This window comes from Eurosta solidaginis, unplaced genomic scaffold (genome assembly GCF_040869045.1).
Source record: "Eurosta solidaginis isolate ZX-2024a unplaced genomic scaffold, ASM4086904v1 ctg00000339.1, whole genome shotgun sequence".
Classification (NCBI taxonomy): domain Eukaryota; kingdom Metazoa; phylum Arthropoda; class Insecta; order Diptera; family Tephritidae; genus Eurosta; species Eurosta solidaginis.
In genome coordinates this window covers 1,578,950-1,599,007 of record NW_027136884.1, presented here as the reverse complement: position 1 = coordinate 1,599,007, position 20,058 = coordinate 1,578,950, and the positions used below count along the sequence as shown (strand labels likewise).

At 35.5% G+C, this 20,058-nt stretch overlaps 1 protein-coding gene across 1 annotated transcript in view; it reads right to left on the bottom strand.

Moving 5' to 3' along the window:
• Window positions 1-7,100: 7,100 nt before the first annotated feature.
• The window catches only part of LOC137235645 (TSET complex member tstC-like), a 145,494-nt gene continuing 132,536 nt past the window's right edge, over window positions 7,101-20,058 (bottom strand). The window contains exon 2 of the mRNA XM_067758535.1: window positions 7,101-7,235. Within this exon, the coding sequence (XP_067614636.1) occupies window positions 7,217-7,235 (19 nt within the window). The 3' untranslated portion in view covers window positions 7,101-7,216. The remainder of the gene's footprint in view (window positions 7,236-20,058) is intronic.

The following is a 20,058-nucleotide window of genomic DNA, read 5'->3' as shown; positions in this document are numbered from 1 at the left end:
TAAATGTTGGTTTTATTGACAATAAAGTGAAAATACCCAATTTAGCGAAAATTTTGTATATCAAGCCTATTATTATTGTTGACAAACAAATTATTTAGGTATGACATTTTGCGCAACTTTGTCTTTTTAAAGCTTACTACGGGCATCGCCAGAAATGAGAAAACTCGATAATGACACTAAACAAATTTTTCCCCGTCAATTTTTCTTAAGGTAAAACGCAGATCATAAGAAAAAATGCCTCATACTGTATTGAAAATTTAAGTTGCCAACGCGGGTTTTCGTAAGAAAGAAGTATGGTCATATATATTTGTTATCAAATATATACAACTTTTTCCTTGAGGCTTTTCTTGCGAAGTTCTTAGAATGCTCAAATCATAAAAACAAAAAAATCAAATTATCACTCCATCATAGAAACTGTTATACCTACCTACTGAACATCTCAGCCAGCACAGGCCATTTCCCATAGCATATTAAGTTTTTTTGAAAACCCTTTCGCAGGTAGTGGTTAAAAAATTTACAGACTCATTAGATGCCTGCCCTGTATGGTATATTGTCGCCAATTGTGACAAACTTAATGAAAAAAAAGAATATACTTTTAAAAATCGAAGTGGCCTGCGATTATTTAAAGTAATTCATTTAGTTCATTCAATGTTATTTAACTAGCATTCCTGATCGCGAAAAGTCAAGGTGTCAACAACAGCAAAAAACTATTAATTGGTTAGTGACTTTTAAAAAAATGAATAATAGCAGTAGAAAATTTGTCTGCAAAATAACCCGAATATATTTTGTTATGTATGTGGTCTTTACACTGCAGCAAAGGGGCGGAGAAATTTCACTATTTCACTACAAAATTCATATAAGGATTATTGTAAAATAGATGTTGGGAATTTGAGCCAATATTGGACGCCAAATTCAATTTGTGATAGCTGTATATATATTAAAGAAATGGAAATCCTACCCTCAGTAAGTAACAATTACATTTATTAATTAAAAATATTTATGATACTAATTTTTAACAGAGAAAACATGCAAATTGAAAAACCTATGATGTGGAGAGAAGCATGTGATCATGATGCTAACTGTTACTTTTGTTTAAGTAAAAAAAAGGATTTGGAAAACATATGATTTGGTCTTATACCACGATTTCATCTGGTGGTTTTACTCTTCCCGTGCTAGATTCAGATGTAGTTTCGTGTCCTGAAAATCAACATAATACGTATACTGAAGTTCCTCCATCGCCTATTTCTTCGTCTTCAAAAATCTCCAGCGTATCAGATGGATTTTGCCCAAAGCCTCTGACACAGTCCTTGTTAAACGATCTTATAAGAGACCTAGAGCTTCCAAAAGATAAGTCAGAGCTACTTACATCCCGTCTAAAAGAGAGAAATTTATTAGAAAAACAGGTTACGGTAACTATCTATCGTGAGCGATATAAGCGATATGCTTGTTTTTATAGAAATAAAGAAAATATACGTTTTTGCTATGATATAAGTGGACTTTTTGGAAAGCTTGGCCAAACATATGACGCAAGTGAATGGATATTATTTATTGATAGTAACAAAGAAAGCCTTAAAGCAGTTTTATTATACAATGGCAATCAGAAGCCATGAATACCCATCGCACACGCCGTAAATATGAAGGAGACTTATGAAACCATGTCCAAATTTTTAAAATATATTCATTATGAAAAACAAGATTGGAAAATATGTTCCGACTTGAAAGTGGTAGCCTTACTAACTGGACTACAAGGTGGTTACACAAAACATTGTTGTTTTCTTTGCCTATGGGATAGCCGAGATCGAAGCGCACATTATGTAAGGAAGGACTGGCCAGCAAGAAGTAATCACAAAATAAGCACACACAATATAAAAAATATGCTTACTTACTTACTTAATTGGCGCTTAACCGTCTAAACGGTTATGGCCGTCCAACAAGGCGCGCCAGTCGCTCCTTCGCTCCGCCAACCGGCGCCAATTGGTCACACCAAGGGAGTTTAAATCGTTTTCCACCTGGTCCTTCCAACGGAGTGGGGGCCGCCCTCTACCTCTGCTTCCATAGGCGGGTTCCGATAGAAACACTTTCTTGGCCGGAGCATCATCTTTCATTCGCATAACATGGCCTAGCCAGCGCAGCCGCTGCGTTTTAATTCGCTGGACTATGTTGATGTCTGCGTATAGCTCGTACAGCTCATCATTAAATCTTCTTCGGTACTCGCCATCGCCAACGCGTAGAGGTCCATAAATCTTTCGAAGAACTTTTCTCTCGAACACTCCCAAAGCCGCTTCATCTGCTGTTGTCATGGTCCATGCTTCTGCCCCATATAGCAGGACGGGTACGATAAGTGACTTGTAGAGTATGATTTTCGTTCGCCGAGAGAGGACTTTACTTTTCAATTGCCTACCTAGTCCAAAGTAGCATTTATTGGCAAGATTGATTCTTCGCTGGATTTCAGTGCTGATGTTGTTGCTAATGTTGATGCTGGTTCCCAAATAAACGAAGTCTTTTACTATTTCGAAATTATGGCTGCCAACAGTAGCGTGGTTGCCAAGGCGCATATGCGCTGACTCTTTGCTCGATGACAGCAGGTACTTCGTTTTGTCCTCATTCACCATCAAACCCATCTTTACCGCTTCTTTTTCCAGCTTGGAGTAAGCAGAACTAACAGCGCGGGTGTTTAGGCCGATGATATCAATGTCATCAGCATATGCCAGTAATTGCACGCTTTTATAGTATATTGTTCCAGTGCGGTTAAGTTCTGCAGCTAGTATAATTTTCTCCAGCATCAAATTAAAGAAATCGCACGATAGGGGGTCACCCTGTCTGAAACCTCGTTTAGTTTCCAACGGCTCGGAGAGGTCCTTCCCAATTCTGACTGAGCTGATGGTGTTGCTCAACGTCATTTTGCACAGCCGTATAAGTTTTGCGGGGAAACCAAATTCAGACATAGCGGCATATTGGCAGCTCCTTTTCGTGCTGTCGAAGGCGGCTTTAAAGTCGACGAAGAGGTGATGTGTGTCGATTCTCTTTTCACGGGTTTTTTCCAAGATTTGGCGCATTGTGAAAATCTGGTCGATGGTAGATTTACCAGGTCTGAAGCCGCACTGATAAGGTCCAATCAGCCGGTTCACGGTGGGCTTCAATCTTTCGCACAATACACTTGAAAGGACCTTATATGCGATATTAAGAAGGCTGATTCCACGATAGTTGGTGCATTTTGCAGTATCCCCCTTCTTGTGGACTGGGCAAAGAACACTTAGATTCCAACCGTCGGGCATGCTTTCGTCCACCCATATTTTGCTAAGAAGCTGCTGCATGCGCCTTACCAACTCCTCGCCGCCGAACTTGAATAGCTCCGCAGGCAATCCATCGGCGCCCACGGCCTTGTTGTTTTTCAATCTAGTTATTGCTATTCTAACTTCGTCATAATCGGGCGGGGGGACATATATTCCATCATCATCGATTGCGGGATCGGGTTCTTCATCTCTGCGCGGTGAACTGCTGCCTCCATTTAGGAGAGCAGAGAAGTGTTCCCTCCATAATGTAAGCAGTCTCTGGACATCAGTTACAAGGTCGCCGTTTTCATTCCTACAGGAGTTTGCCCCGGTCTTAAAACCTTCCGTGTGTCGCCGTATTTTTTGGTAGAATTTTCGGGCGTTATTCCTGGTGGCTAGCAGCTCAAGCTCCTCGCACTCACGCCTTTCTGCTTCTGCTTTTTTCTTCCTGAAAAGGCGTCTCGCTTCCCTTTTCAACTCACGATAGTGTTCACACACTCCTCTTGTCGCGCTCGCTTTTAACGTAGCCCTGTAGGCAGCGTCTTTTCTTTCGGTTGCAACGCGGCATTCTTCATCATACCAGTTGTTTTTTCGTGGCCGCCGGTAACCAATTTTTTCCTCGGCGGCAGTATGAAGTGCTTTGGAGATATGCTCCCACTGCTCCTGTATTCCTTCAGGATGAGTTGTGCCCTCAGAGAGCAGGTGTGAGAGTCGAGTTGCGAAATCATTGGCAGTCTGTTGTGATTGAAGCTTTTCGACGTCTAGCTTTCTGCTGCTCTAATTAAAAAGGAGAATGTGATTTTTCCACCATTGCACATCAAGCTTGGATTAGTCAAGAATTTTGTTAAGGCGCTAAACAAAAATGAAAAAGCATTCGATTATATTCAAACAATATTTCCAAAATTATCCGCTTTAAAAATTTCTGAAGGTGTTTTTGATGGTCCACAAATCCGAAAACTACTACAGAGCTCAACATTCGAGACGTTACAACACCCGATGAAAAGGCTGCTTGGAACTCATTAGGCTGATTGTTTCAAACTTTTTAGGAAATAATCGGGGTCCAAATTATATGGAAATCATTTCCGATTTGCTAACCAACTATTCGAAAATCGGTAAGTAGGAATATGATATGATTTTTGTATATTCATCATAATTGTAACCTCTAAATTACATATACATATAATTTCAGGTGCAAACATGTCTCTAAAAATGCATTTCTTACACTCCCATTTGGAGTTTTTCCCTTCAAATCTTGGTGATGTCAGTGACGTGCATGAAGAACGATTTCACCAACAACTTAAGTCAATGGAGGAGCGTTATCAAGGATTCTTGAACGAAAATATGATGGGGGATTATAATCGGTTTCTTATACGATAATCAAATTCAGAAAATTACTGTAGACAAGCAAAAAATATAAACAATTTTCAAATATTTCAAGTACTAAATTTTGTAGAACTTCTTTAATAAAGGTATCTTAAATAGCTAAATAAACGAAAATATTAAAAATAGTATTTTCCCTTCATTCAATTAATTGTTAATAATATTACCGTTTATTCATGGATTTTCATAAAATAAAGCTTGCCTTATTTGGAATGTTCACAGTTTTACGGTCATCTTATAAAATTTGTAAATTTTTGTCTCTTTCGATTTTTTACGAATAAAAGAAGAAAAAAAAATGGAAATTTTTAATACAAAAAATCGATTTTTTTATAATGTGATGCAAATAACTCTGAAGCCAAGAAGTATTTAAAAAAATAGTATTTAAACAATTTTAAGGTAATTTCATTTGCTATTATATGCTCTTTTCTCCTACAAAATCGGACAACCCGTTCTAGAGATATGACAAAATAAATGGATCTCCCTTTTCAAAGAAGGCAAATTTTAGAAAAAAAAAAAAACAAAAACAAAAACGTATCCATAGAATTTTAAATTTCGACCATTTTTAAAATTAGGGGACTATAGCAAATAAATAAAAATAGCGGTGATCCAGGGTAATGCAAAAAGTTTAATTTTGTAGAGCAGTGTAATTTGTCAAAGAAAGTAAAAGACTCGAAAAATAAAATAATAATAAATAATAATAAACGAAATAAAAAACTTGAAAAATTGAAAAAATTCTCTAAGCGAAATAAAAAACTAACAAAACACTGCCATATTCGAACGAAATAAACAAAAATCAAAAAAATATTTTATATTCCAACCGAAACAAAAATTTCGAAAAATAAATGTTATTCTCCGAGCGAAATAAAGGTCTCGAAAAACAAATATTATTCCCCAAGCAAAATATATACTGAAAAAAAAAAAATTAAAATAAAAATTTTAAATTTTTTCAATTAAGAAAATAAACTAGAAAATGAAGTGCTATTTTTCTACCGAAGTAAAAAAACAACTGTTATTTTCCGACCGAAATAAAAACTAAATAAACTAGTTCTTATATTCGAGCGAAATAAAAAATGGAAATGATGTTATTATTCTCATTATCTATAATTATTCTCTGAGGGAAAAAAAAAGAAATAAAAACAAAACTGTTATTTTCCGTGTGAAATGAAAATGTCGAAAAATAACTGTTATTTCCCAAGCAAAATAAAAAACTCAAAAAAGCTGTTGTCACCGAGCGAGACCACAAATTTAAAAAATAGCTAATAATATTTCGTACGGAAAAATAAACTAGAAAAATAACTGTTATTTTTTGAAGGAAGTAAAAGAACTCAAAAAAAAACACTGTTATTTTCCGAGCGAAATAAAAAAACTAAAAAAAATCGAATTTTCGAGCAAAATAAAAAACTGGAAATCCTGTTATTATTCTCCGAGCGAAATGAAAAGCTTAAAAAGAACTGTTAATTTCTGATCGAAAGAAGCAACTCAAAAAATTATAATTGAAAAGTAATTCTGGTAAAAATATGTATAACTGTTACGATTCTCAGCTATAAGTGCTTGAGAAAAATTGTCTTTTCTTACCTTGCACTGCTTTGCGGATACACTTATGTTGGTATATTTTGACCTTTCGCCGAAATTGTTATCTCGAAATTACCCTCGCCTGCATCACCAGCATCCACAGAAAATTGCACTGAACATCCAACGTTCGCGACACGCTACCCACCACCACTTTCGTAGCATCATAAGATTTCGCCAAGAATGGTGTACCCTGCACTGGAAAACCATTATACTCCACATTGGTCGAGTGTCCACCCACTGCAATGGGCGTAAACTCAGCTGTAAATCCAGCATGTTTATCACCTGTAACATGTACAGGTAATTCACCATGCGGTCCGCGTACACTCACCGCCAATTCAGCGGCGCCTCCACCACTTACGGTTATGTGAAACGAAGCTGGCCGGTTAACTGGTACCAGTTCTAAATTCGAAATATTCAACATGACACGTGATGTGTCAGCTACGACGCACACAAATGGGTAACCACGTACCGTTTCGTCATTAAATTTAATATCGATCAAATGTGATTTAGCTTGTTCGGGTGTGAAGGAGACCAAACAACGTCCACCACCTACCACTTGCACATGACTTGGTACTTCGCCTTCATTTATAGATATTTCTAGCTGACCTTCGCCAGCAGCACTTGCATCGACACGAAATTGACATGGTTGTCCAACAACACCACCATTAACATCTGTAACTTGTATTAGACTGGCATCGTAAACTTTGGCAATTAAGGGACCGCCAGTTATTTTTGTGCCATTTATGGATGCTTCAATGATGTGTGTACCCACTTCGGTGGGTACAAATTCGATGCGTGCAGCACCATTTGCCGCCTCATGGGTGACTCTGGCATTCAGTTTGGACTTGGTTGGTGTCAAAACTGTTGCCACGCACTCGCCTTTCGTTAGGCTTTGTCCAGGAGGCGCCAGTATCTCAGAAACCGCCGGCGTATTAGCGGGTACAAGGCGTGTCGATTCGCCCAGTGCTGTTAGACCGGGTGTAGACATGATTTCAACGTGCCACGGTGAGCCTGAAATGAAATAAAAAGAATTTGAAGAAAAAGTTGAACAGGAATAATTATAGGGTGAAAGATCTAAGTATATTAAATACTGAATTGATATATCTTATGCTGAAGCGAATTTACGTGTCATGTAAACGGAATATGCCTTCCCATATGTTGCCAACATACATTCCCAACAAAAACTCAGAATTTTGTATTTTTTCAAGTATCAGCGCCCAGTGCTTGCACTTAAGTTGAAAAACCCCACATTGACTGCCCCAACTAGGAGCTGTGTTAAAAAAATTACTCTTTCCTCTTGGCGAACTCTAGAAATTTCCTAGGATCCAGCTTAATTGTTGCTTTAACGCAACAACCTCAACTGTTTCATCAGAAAGCCTGCGCTTCCTACTTCCGTTACCACTGACGGGGCATTATTTATAAGCATGAGCTACTAGGATTTCCCTGTTAGTACGCCAACCGTGAGCCACAAGCCTTATAGCTTTAGAGGTGATATAAACAACGAATTGTTACGTCTTCAGGTAAAAGCCATCACCCTCACATCGAAAAAATCCTCCTGAAGGGAAGAGCGGTAGTAACGCCACTTTATTGTCTTGATAGTTTAATTGTCAGACTATCGGAATCATTGTGCTGTTTAATCTCCTGCAGCATCTCCGTCTCCTTTTCTTGTTTATTCGCAGAGTGTAGATTTGTCCCTACTCCGTTTGTCGAGATACCAGAAATACATTCCAGTACCGGTGTCGGTACATTCAGGTTCTTTCGCTGCAACAGTTTCAGCGCATCTTTTGACTTACCACGCATTGGAACCCAACGCCACTTTATTGTCTTCATAGTTTAACTGTCAGACTATCGTAATCATTGTGCTGTTTAATCTCCTGCAGCATCTCCGTTGTTGTTGTTGTTGTTGCATCTCGGTCTCATTTTCTTGTTTATTCGCAGAGTGTAGGTTTGTCCCTACTCCGTTTGTCGAGATACTAGAAATACATTACAGTACCGCTGTCGGTACATTCAGGTTCTGTCGCTGCAACAGTTTCAGCACGTCTTTTGACTTACCCACAAATTGGAACAATATTTTGGACTTTGGTATCGTGGGAAGCAGTGCGCTATCTGCCACCTCAATTCATGCGCTTGCGCCTTGCCTTTGGATATCTGAACGTTCCTATAACCGCTTGTGCACTCCGCTGAAACGAACAATGATAGCGGTGTATATGACATTCTATTAGCGCTAGAGTCAGGGGCTGCTTTGTCACTTGGTTAATTTTCTCGGGGACAAATGCAGTTGCAATGTTAACTTGCTTCAGAACCGCCAACTAGGCTGAAGTCTTATCGTTACTTCCCTCTATATTATCAACCAATTAAACTCTTCTTGGCCGGCAACCAGTGCCCTTTCTGCTTTGCAGCAAGGTACATGGTTCCGTGGTATTGCAAGTCACTCCTTCATTCTTTAAGCCTTTTTCACTTTTTAAGTGCCTACTTTTTTAGCATTTAAGTTGTTTATTGTTGCAAAAAATAGGAAAGTAAAATACTTGTTCCATCTCTTCCTGCCATTCCTCGCATAACGGTATTCTGTACTCTGCATAGTTGTGGCAGAGATTATTTGTATGGAAGCTTTAAAATTTGCAGTAAAATAATGAAGGAAAGTCATTTAATTGGTCAATGGGAGTTCTTAGGAACCTTGAATGAGAACAGTATTGCCATACTGAGATTTAAAGTTTGAAAGAGTTTGAAAAAAATTAATGGAGAGAAAAAATCACAATAAAATTGCCGTATCTTTTACTTAGAGGATAAGGTGGTGGATTTTTCTTAATTTAAAATAAATAAAAAACTTTTGGCTTGTTGTTGTTCTGACTGCGTGGTATTTTTATACTCAGCATGCTTTGCACACAGAGTATATTCACTTTGATTGGATATCGGTTGGTTGTAAAGGTATATCAAAATCATCGGCATCAAAAAAAAATTGATTGAGCCATGTCCGTCCGTCTGTCCGTCAGCCCGTTAACACGATAACTTAAGTAAGTTTTGAGATATCTTGATGAAATTTGGTATGTAGGTTCCTGAGCCCCCATTTCAGATCGCTATTTAAAATGAACGATATCGGACTATAACCACGCCCACTTTTTCGATATCGAAAATTTCGAAAAACCGAAAAAATGCGATAATTCATTACCAAAGATGGTTAAAGCGATGAAACTTGGTAGGTTGATTGAACTTGTGACGCGGAAAAGAAAATTTTGGACAACGGGCGTGGCACCGCCCACTTTAAAAAGAAAGTAATTGAAAAGTTTTCCAAGCTGTAATTTGGCAGTCGTTGAAGATATCATGATGAAATTTGACAGAAACGTTACTATTATTCCTACATATGTGCTAAACAAAAATTGGCAAAATCGGATGAAGAACACGCCCACTTAAAAAAAATTTTAAAGTCAAATTTTAACAAAAAATTTAATGTGTTTACAGTATATAAGTAAATTATGTCAACATTCAACTCCAGTAATGATATGGTGCAACAAAATACAAATATAAAAGAAAATTTCAAAATGGGCGTGGCTCCGCCCTTTCTCATTTAATTTGTCTAGAATACTTTTAAGGCCATAAGTCGAACAAAAATTTACCAATTCTTGTGAAATTTGGTAGGGCATATACTCTATGACGGTAACTGTTTTCTGTGAAAATGGGCGAAATTGTTTGAAGCCTCTCCCAGTTTTTATACACAGTCGACCGTCTGTCCTTCCGCTCGGCCGTTAACACGATAACTTGAGCAAAAATCGATATATCTTTACTAAACTCAGTTCACGTACTTATCTGAACTCACTTTGTATTGGTGTAAAAAATGGGCGAAATCCCTTGCCCACTTTTTCGATATAGAAATTTACGAAAAATTCAAAAAATGCCATAATTCTATACCGAATACGAAAGAAGGGATGAAACATGGTAATTGGATTGGTTTATTGATGTAAAATATAACTTTAGAAAAAAACTTTGTAAAATGGATGTTACTTAGGTGAAGTAGAAGAAAATGAAAAAGTTCTGCAGGGCGAAAAGCCCTTGGAATCTTGGCAGGAATACTGTTCGTGGTATATATATAAATAAATTAGCGGTACCCGACAGATGATGCTCTGGATCACCCTGGTCCACATTTTGGTCGATATCTCGAAAACGCCTTCACATATACAACTAAGGGCCACTCCCTTTTAAACCCTCATTAATACCTTTAATTTGATACCCATATCGTACAAACCAGGCATGCTTAACGAACGAAACGATATCATTTCGTTACGATAATCAACGTTAATAAACGAAACGAAGTGACTTCGTTCCGTTTATTAGCGTTGATTATCGTAACGAAATAATATCGTTTCGTTCGTTAAGCATGCCTGGTACAAACGCATTATAGAGTCACCCCTGGTCCACCTTTATGGCGATATCTCTAAATGGCGTCCACCTATACAACTACCACCACTCCCTTCTAAATCTCCATGTAGGAAAATGATCCTAGGGTAACCATGGAATGTGTTTGTATGACATGGGTATCAAATGGAAGGTATTAAAGAGTATTTTATAAGGGAAGTGGGCCATACTTCTATATGTTGACGCCATTTTGGGACATCGCCATAAAGGTGGACCAGGGGTGACTTTAGAATGTGTTTGTATGATATGGGTATCAAATGAAAGGTGTTAGTGAGTATTTTAAAAGGAATTGGGCCTTAGTTCTATAGGTGGATGCCTTTTCGAGATATCGCCATAAAGGTGGAGCAGGGGTTACTCTAGAATGTGTTTGTACGATATGGATATAAAATGAAAGGTGTTAATGAGGGTTTTAAAAGGGAGTGACACTTAGTTGTAATTATATGTGAAGGCGCTTTCGAGATATCGACAAAAAGGTGGACCAGGGTGACCCAGAACATCATCTAATCATCCGCTAATTTATTTATATATGTAACACCGCGAACAGTATTTCTGCCAAGATTCTAAGGGCTTTTCGCCCTGCAGAACTTTTTCATTTTCTTCTACTTCTACTTAGGTGTAACACCCATTTTACAAATTTTTTTTCTAAAGTTATATTTTACGTCAATAAACCAATCCAATTACCATGTTTCATCCCTTCTTTCATATTCGGTATAGAATTATGGCATTTTTTGAATTTTTCGTAAATTTCTATATCGAAAAAGTGGGCGTGGTCATAGTCGAATTTCGGCCATTTTTTATGCCAAGGTAAAGTGAGTTCAGATAATTACGTGAACTAAGTTTGGTAAAGATATATCGATTTTTGCTCAAGTTATCGTGTTAACGGCCGAGCGGAAGGACAGAAGGTCGACTGTGTATAAAAACTGGGCGTGGCTTCAACCAATTACGGCCAGAAAAAAGTTACCGTTATATAGTCTATGCCCCTACCAAATTTCACAAGGATTGGTAAATTTTTGTTCGACTTATGGCATTAAAAGTATCCTAGAAAAATTAAGTTAAAAAGGGCGGAGCCACGCCCATTTTGAAATTTTCTTTTATTTTTGTATTTTGTTGCACCATATCATTACTGGAGTAGAATATTGATATAATTTACTTACATACTGTAAAGATATTAAATTTTTTGTTAAAATTTGACTTTAAAACAATTTTTTTTTAAAAGTGGGCGTGGTCGTTCTCCGGATTTGCTAATTTTTATTAAGCATATATATAGTAATAAGAGTAATGTTCCTACCAAATTTCATCATGATATCTTTTTATAAAAAAATTTAAAATCAAATTAAAATTTTTTAAGTAGGGCATGAAAAAAACCTTAAAAATCAAAGAAAAAAATCAAAAAACTCAAATTTTGCAGGCTCGAAAATTATTTTTTTGGGTATGCGTAGCGGAAATTTTTTCCTGAGCCCAAAACCTATCGAAAAATCGATGGCGCGATATAGGTTAATAAATCGACCCAGCTTAGTATATATGCCATAATTCTGTGATCTTATTTTATAATTGAAAAAGTTATGTGTCTTGTTTTGACGCTTATTTAGATTAGGATCGGTTTCTCTTATGAGAAACCTACGGGTGACTCACCCATCGTAGCGACATCCTAGAATCCTTGATACCGACTTTCAATCATTTTCATTTGCTGGTGACAACTTTCCCCATGCTCATCACTTTCGTCGCCAAAATTTTGCAGGAAAAAATTTAAACGGCAGTGTAGAAAATGAACTTTTAAAGACATATTTACTCCTGAAAGAAAACAAAAAGGTATATTAGATAAATACATAAGTGACACATTAGTATATAATTTTCTTAGGCTGGATATATCTTTCAATCCAGAACAAATTTTTTGTTTACATTTTTCTCGTTCTTGTTTGTTCGGAACTGGACTATGAATTCAGATTTAAGGCTATATATTCGCATGTAAATTTAAAAATTTTCATACAAAGTTTTTGTTTATCGGGCAGATAGGTTTTAAAATTAACTGACAAAACAATAATACGGCCTTTAAACTTAATTTATTGCCGTCTATGAACAATGGCCACTCTTTTGAATCATATGGTTCACCAAACTGTTTGAATAGACCAGCAATGTCTTTGCAGTAACAAACACTGTCCTCCTTCATGTAGTACTTGGAAAATTGTTCGCAAAGAGTTCTATAATATTTTACTTTAAGTATCCGGCGAGCCTTGCAGATATTATGTTGGAACAAGGCGTATGTAATAATATTTATACTTAGATCAAGTAAAAATTCAAGCCAACTTAGACGAAAAGGTTCCCTAGTTCTACAAAGAAAACACTACCTGCCTTAAAAATATGCTCTTGCTTGAAATGTATCTAGGTTTGAGAAAATGACACTAACAGTTTTTTGTATCTATTAACCCTTCAAAATTTACCTGCTAACTAACTGATATACGAATACTAACACATATGTATGTTCCAGTAGGGTACTTAAGTATTAAATGGATAAATTTACTTGAATGCTTATAACTTTTGTATTAGTCCATTGATTTTGTTCAGTGAAAGCTTATGGTTTTTGTAATAAAACAGAGAGAAGAAAAAAAAAATCTGCAAAAAATTTTCGAGATCCTTCCTCGCAAAGTACACATTTTTACAAAAAAAATTGGAAAAATCTGTAATGGTTGTTCCTTATCTTTGAATCTGCATGGCCTAGCAAATTCTATTACCTTTTAAAAGCTTCAAACCGTTTTGGAATTGCTCAGTTCGTTCTTGAGATATATATGATTAAGTGGACCCAATTTTTGTTTTTTTTGTTGAAAAAACGGTAATTCGTAAATATCTCAAAAACATTTCCATAGAATTAAAAATAACTTTGATTTTCAGATTCAGGGGGTGATTTTACATTGGAATTTCTTAATGGTGTCTCTGGTGCAGAAAAAAAAATTGGAATTTGTGACCCAGTGTAATTAAAAAATTATCAATAACAAAAGGCGCCACATTTAAGCACAGAATTTCAGTCTATATAGAGGAATGCCGCTGCAGTTTAGTCGCTAAATATTCAATAGCTAAAGGAAACGTAGAAATTGAAAAAATATTGACAATTCACGGAACATCAATGAGTAAAAGCTGCGTAACACCGACGCGCATGCGCATATGCAACAAATACTTAATATAATAAAGTTCAGTTTATGTAGTGAATTGACTTCCTGTGACTAGAGTATAAGGAAATCGTAAAAAAGGGAAACACAACTGCATGCCTCACCATCTGAAGTGTGAAGTATGGAATAATAATAGATAAATAAAAATGAATATATATATAAAGAAGTCAACAGCTCCGGCATGTCCATTACAAACTTCAATTCATTAATAGCCGTCCAATAAGTGAACTTTAAAATTGGCTGAATTCAAGACAGACACTTATAGTGAGTTCGTATTTTAAGTGGCAAGCTTGTGTGAAGAACAAAGTAGGTGCGATGGACACGCAGACCGAGGAGGCGATATACAGCAAAATTGTTATGGTTTCAGCTTTGTGGAGATTTATTTGTTTTGTATTGTCTTTGATTCTTTAGCTTTTTGTTTTCAAACGCCTTTGTTTGTTATACAAACAGTAAGCACGCACATGCAGCGTGCCACATGTGTCCCACGATATTGCTGCACATGTGTGGCGATGTGATGTTTGAAATTTAGCTGTTACCGACAATATTAGAAAACTTCATCTACGCGCCTGCCGCTCTCGCCACGCTGCCATGATCACACAAAGACAAAATTAACTTAGTATTTTGAACCCGTAATTGTGGAATAATTAGATGAAAAAGGAAATTAAGAAAACACTTTCTAGGTTTTTTTTGTGTTAAATTTATATACATTTTTTCTGTACATACTTTATCTTCTCTTTATTTCCATGGCAAATGTGTAAGCTTTAAAGCTTAGCTTTAGCTGTTGGGGATTTTAATTTAATGGATGGTAGTATAATTACGCGCAAACTTTTTTCAGAGTTTTTTTGCTGTAAGATTTATTTTAAATATTCTGCTATATTGCGAGTTTTTTCCTATTAAGGTTTTGTTGTTGGAGTTTTTTTTGGTTGACACTAGTTGCTTGTAATTTTGTGATTTAGCATTATCATGCGGCAGGCAGTGGGTTTTTAGATTGTTCACCATTGGGGTGAGAAAGCGGGAACGCGCTTTGAAAGAGGCTGGAGTGTGAGACTATTCATCCCCCCTTGTACTTAAGGAATGCATGTGAAATCGATGTAGTAATAAAGTGTTCTTGAGATATTCTATTTTGTGTGTTAAATTGTTGATATGCGAAGGATCAAAGTCTTAAGTAGGAACAAAAAAAAAAACGAATGAATAAGAGCTTGCGAAAAAGCGCGAAAATCACGGATAAAATGAAAAAAAGGGTTAAATGCAGTTGCAGTCTGAGGTGGGAATAAAATAATAAATACAATGCTGAAAAATAAGGGGTAATAAAGTTAGATACATGAAAATTCATAACGACACCTCTGTAGTAAATTTTTCGTTTGCTCTTGCTTTATCTAATATTTTTTATTGAATGAATGTTTTTACAATAGATCTATAAGTTTATAAAAATCTACATTAACTTGCTTTGTTTCATAAGGTATTTCTATAAACTTGCAACAGTTCGTCCATCCTGGCATGCAATCGCCCGATTGTTTCCTGATTTTTATTTAATAACCAAGACTTCATATTTGCTACTTCCCATATCCCTTCATATGGAACCTGGCTAACTTGAAATTCTTCAACATCCTTTAACAGGTATCGGTCATTTCGCGGAACTTTCGCTACTCTATAAGGTTCTTTAAATTTTGGAGCCATTTTTTTACATGCCCCTGAAATATTTATGTAATTCTTCACCATGACGTAATCTCTTTCGTGATAAGCTTTTGAAATCCTACCCCGACCTTTTTGAGATTTATTATACTTCTGACACTTTTCTATATTTTTTGCTGCTCTAGACCGTATCACTTCTAAATCTCTCTCTTCCTCGTTTATATAAAATCTTCAAGTTTTTCTTTTATAAAATCTATTACTGCTCCATTTTGTGGTATATAAAATATTAGAATACTAGGTGTTGTACCTATGCTTCGATGAAAAGTGTTATTCAAAACAAATTCAATATTCGGCAGGACTTTATCCAAACTATATGTATTTCCAGCATTAGTAATTTTAGAAATCGTTGGAGCTATAATACGATTTACTCGCTCTACGTGTCCATTAGCTTGTGGAGATTACGTAGCTATTTTAATATGTTTTATATTATTTGTGTCCATAAATACTTGAAATTCTTTTGAAGTAAAGGCACTTCCTCTATCCGATATTAAAGATTTCGGTCTACTATATGCATTGAAATATGACATTAGACAACTTATAACTTCACTAGCCCCAGTATTTCGTACACCAAAGAGCTTTGAAAATTTTGAGAAACCATCGACCACAAGAAATATGTATTTTTTTTACAATTCTTTAACAATATTGGACCAAAGTGATCTATATGTATCATTTCTAAAGGTCATTCTCTTTCGGGATATTGTGTAAGAATCCTTGACGAGAACCATTTTTTTGAGAGAATGTAATACACTTTAAATAATTTCGAATATGTGCTTGAATTTTCTCTTTCAATTTAGGAAACCAATAGGATTTAGATATTGCAGGAAAAACTTTATAACATCCTAAATGTCTCATTTCATCATGATAAAGCCGTAGAATGTTTCCTTCCATTTCTTGTGGTACATAAAATAAAATTCCCTACCTATTTTGCGACAAATAAGGCCATTCCTTATTTCAAATATCTTAAATTCCTTCTTCTCTAACTCTTTCATAATTTGTAAAATTATCTTGTCTCTATTCTGACAAATTGATAAATTCTGCTCAAAGTTATTTTCTTCTAAAACTAAGACATTAGAATACCTACTTAATGCATCCACATGTTGCATCCTTGTACCACTACGGTGCTCTAATTTGTAGTCCATCGCGCAATCCTAGGATTTACTTCCCGTTTGTTTAAAGTTAACGTTAATGAATTGCAATCAGTAACAATGCAAAATTTTAACCCTTGTAAATATATTCTAAACCTCCTTAATGCGAAAATTATCGCCAAAGTTTCTAATTCGAAACTGTGATACTTGGTTTCTGCATCAGTAGTACATTTTGAAAAGTAAAAAATTGGGTGGAACTTCCCATTCCCTTCCTTTTGCAAAAGAATAGCGCCAAACCCTCGAGAGCTTGCATTGCAATGCAATTCAGTCTCGTCCTTTGGATCATATATACATAATGTAGGTGCTTCCATCAACTTGATCTTTAATTTTTCGAAACATTCCAATTCTTTCTCACCAAACTTAAAACTAACATCTTTTCGTATTAAATTATACAATCGACCAGCTTCAATTGAAAACCCTTTAATAAACCTCCTAAAATATGAACAGAGTCCTAAAAAGCTATGCACATCCTTACTATTTCTTGGAATAGGGAAATTCTTAACTGCATCTACGTTATTTTTATCGGCCTTAATACCATCTTTTGTAATCCAATAACCTAAATATCTCAATTCCGGTTTCATAAGTTTACACTTATCAATTCTTAGTTCCAATTTGTTTCTCACCAATCTATCGAATACTTGCTTCATAATCTCTAAATGATCATTTTCAGTACTTGAAGCAACCATTATATCGTCCAAATAAATGGCAACTTTTCCCGCACGTATGAGATCATCAAATACATAATTTACAAAACGCTGAAAAGTGGAAGGGGCATTCTTAAGCCCAAATGGCATCCTACGAAATTCGTATTGGCTCAAAGGAGATACAAACGAGGTGTATTTTATAGAATCTTCGTTCATTCGTACATGGTAAAATGCACTCTTTAAATCTAATAGAGAAAATACTTTTTTATTAACTAATCTATCTAAAAGATCGTCAATTAATGGTATCGGATAGTTATCTTTCAATGTATTTTTATTTAAAGTTCTGTAATCTACACAGAGCCGTATATCACCAGTTTTTTTCCGCACTAATACAATTCGTGAACAGTACTCCGATCTACTAGGGCTAATCACATTTTTCTGCAATAAGTCATCTAATATTTCTTGAAGTTTTTCCTTTTCATTATAAGCTAGTCTTCGTGGAAGGATATGGAAAGGCTTCTCATTATTCAACAAAATTTTCATTTCACAAGTAGTTTCCGGTTCATCAGGGCGTTCACAGCACAAATAGCATTCTTTTAATATTTTATCAAGTTTCCTTTTCGTATCATAACTTATCTCATCATTATCAATACATGTATCCTTTTCCTCAATACTTATTTTCATTAAATTATAACACTCATTTTTATAATTATATTCTCCTTTTGTACATATATTTGAATAAATTTTTAATTCGCATTTATTAATTTTCAAGTAATCTCTTCCTAAAATTACCGGATATGTCATTGTGTCATCCGGAACGACATACACAAAAAAAATCTATATCTTTTTCATTATACGAAATGATACATTTTATTATTCCAAATATTTGAAGTTGACTTTTATTTATTCCAAAAAATTGCGTTTCAGAATTAAAATTTTTTAAAAGAAGAACATAAGGCACGAACTGTTGTCGAATAAAGCTGATGGGACTACCAGTGTCAATTAAGTTACCTAATGTTGAACAAAAATTATATACATCCCTAATAAAACTATAATTTATATACCTTACATAATCATCAGGATATTTGTTATATTGATCGTCAACATGATGTATCTCCCTTTTCGCGTTTTGGCTTGCGCCATTCGGCTGCCAAATGCTCCAGGAAATTACAGTTGAAACATCTACTCAGCTTTGATTGTTGACTTGTATTAGTATTATTATTTAAATTGTCATCTACTCGTTTTTTTTATTAGGTAGTTTAACTCCTTGAAAAGCTTCAAGTAAACTTTGCTTATTTTTAAAACGTTGCTTTTTTGCTTGCGATCGCAAAAAATAATCAGGAATTCCTTCTACAATGTGTTCTATTAAATCAGCATCATTAATTGAAAATTTGTTAGATAAAATCAACTTTTCGTTGAAATATTCCTGAAATGACTCATTACTCTGCCATTTCCTTGTTTCAAACTATTTCATTAACACTAACCGGTTTGAGCGATCTTCAAATAATAACTGCATTTCTATTAGTAAGTTTGCAATACTCATTGATATTATATGAGATCGCGAATAAAACAATTTTAAAGCTCGACTTTTCAACTTAATGGAAATGAGCGCTTTCATATTATTTTCGTTCAAATTGTACGCCTTCTGAACACTTATTAACTGAGCTTCCCATTGCTGGAAATAATCACGGTTTCCGGAAAATTCAGGGATTATTTCTTTTGCTAACATAAAATTGCTCGTCCTGCAAAACCTGCTCCTAAACTTGCTTCTATGTTCGCAATTAGCCTTTCTCAATATTTCCTTTTCTTTTTTAAGCAACCCGTTTTCCTTTTTCTGTATCTCATTTTCGCGTTTCATCAGTTCTATTTCTCTTTTAAATAACTCTCACTCATTTTTCTGACTACGTAATCCATTTTCTTCCATATTTTCTCTTCTGATTACGATCACGTCCCGCATCACATGCATCATCACACACGTAACGCTCATCATCCTCACACACTACGGTATGATTGTCAGCACTTGCATCGCCTGTATTAATACTTTCGACGTCGTATGCGTGACTATGACAGAAATTCACCTAAATTTGGCAAAATAGCCACACGAATTATCAATTCATTTTTCTTTCCACTAGTCTCTTCTCCAAATTTGCGCAGCATTGTCGTCAATTGCGCGACTGTATACGATTTTAAATTCTTTAAAATATCATAATTAGGCGTGTCCATCACGTCTGAAAATTGTAGTAAATTTTTCGTTTGCTCTTTCTTTATCTAATATTTTTTATTGGATGAATGTTTTACAATAGACCTCTAAGTTTCTAAAAATTTACATTAACTTGCTTTGTTTCATAAGGTATTTCTATAAACTTGCAACAATATGTAAATGAAATCAAAATTTTTTCCTTTTCGGGGTAGACATGGTGATCCATTTTCCGTTTTCGCTTCTCACATTATGTTACTTGAATGTTGTCGGAATGCAGGTGACTGTTAACACCACGGTATGCTTTGAAAGTACAAACTAAATGAGTGGTTAAAAGGCACTAAACTACTTCGGCACGTTCGGGAAATTTGAGCTTTAACGGTCATAGTCTGCTCATCTCGGGAGCGACTTGATATAACCACCTCTTCTGGTACTGGTATCGAGCGATTCTCACACCAAAATTATTTTAGAAGAATTGCCCTCTACCTGTTCCCACTTCCTCTTAAACGTATCATTTTTTTTCTTGAAGCTATAAAGAGAATCCCAGAAGCGTAGATTTTTTTAGTCGATTTTGATGGTGATGAAAAA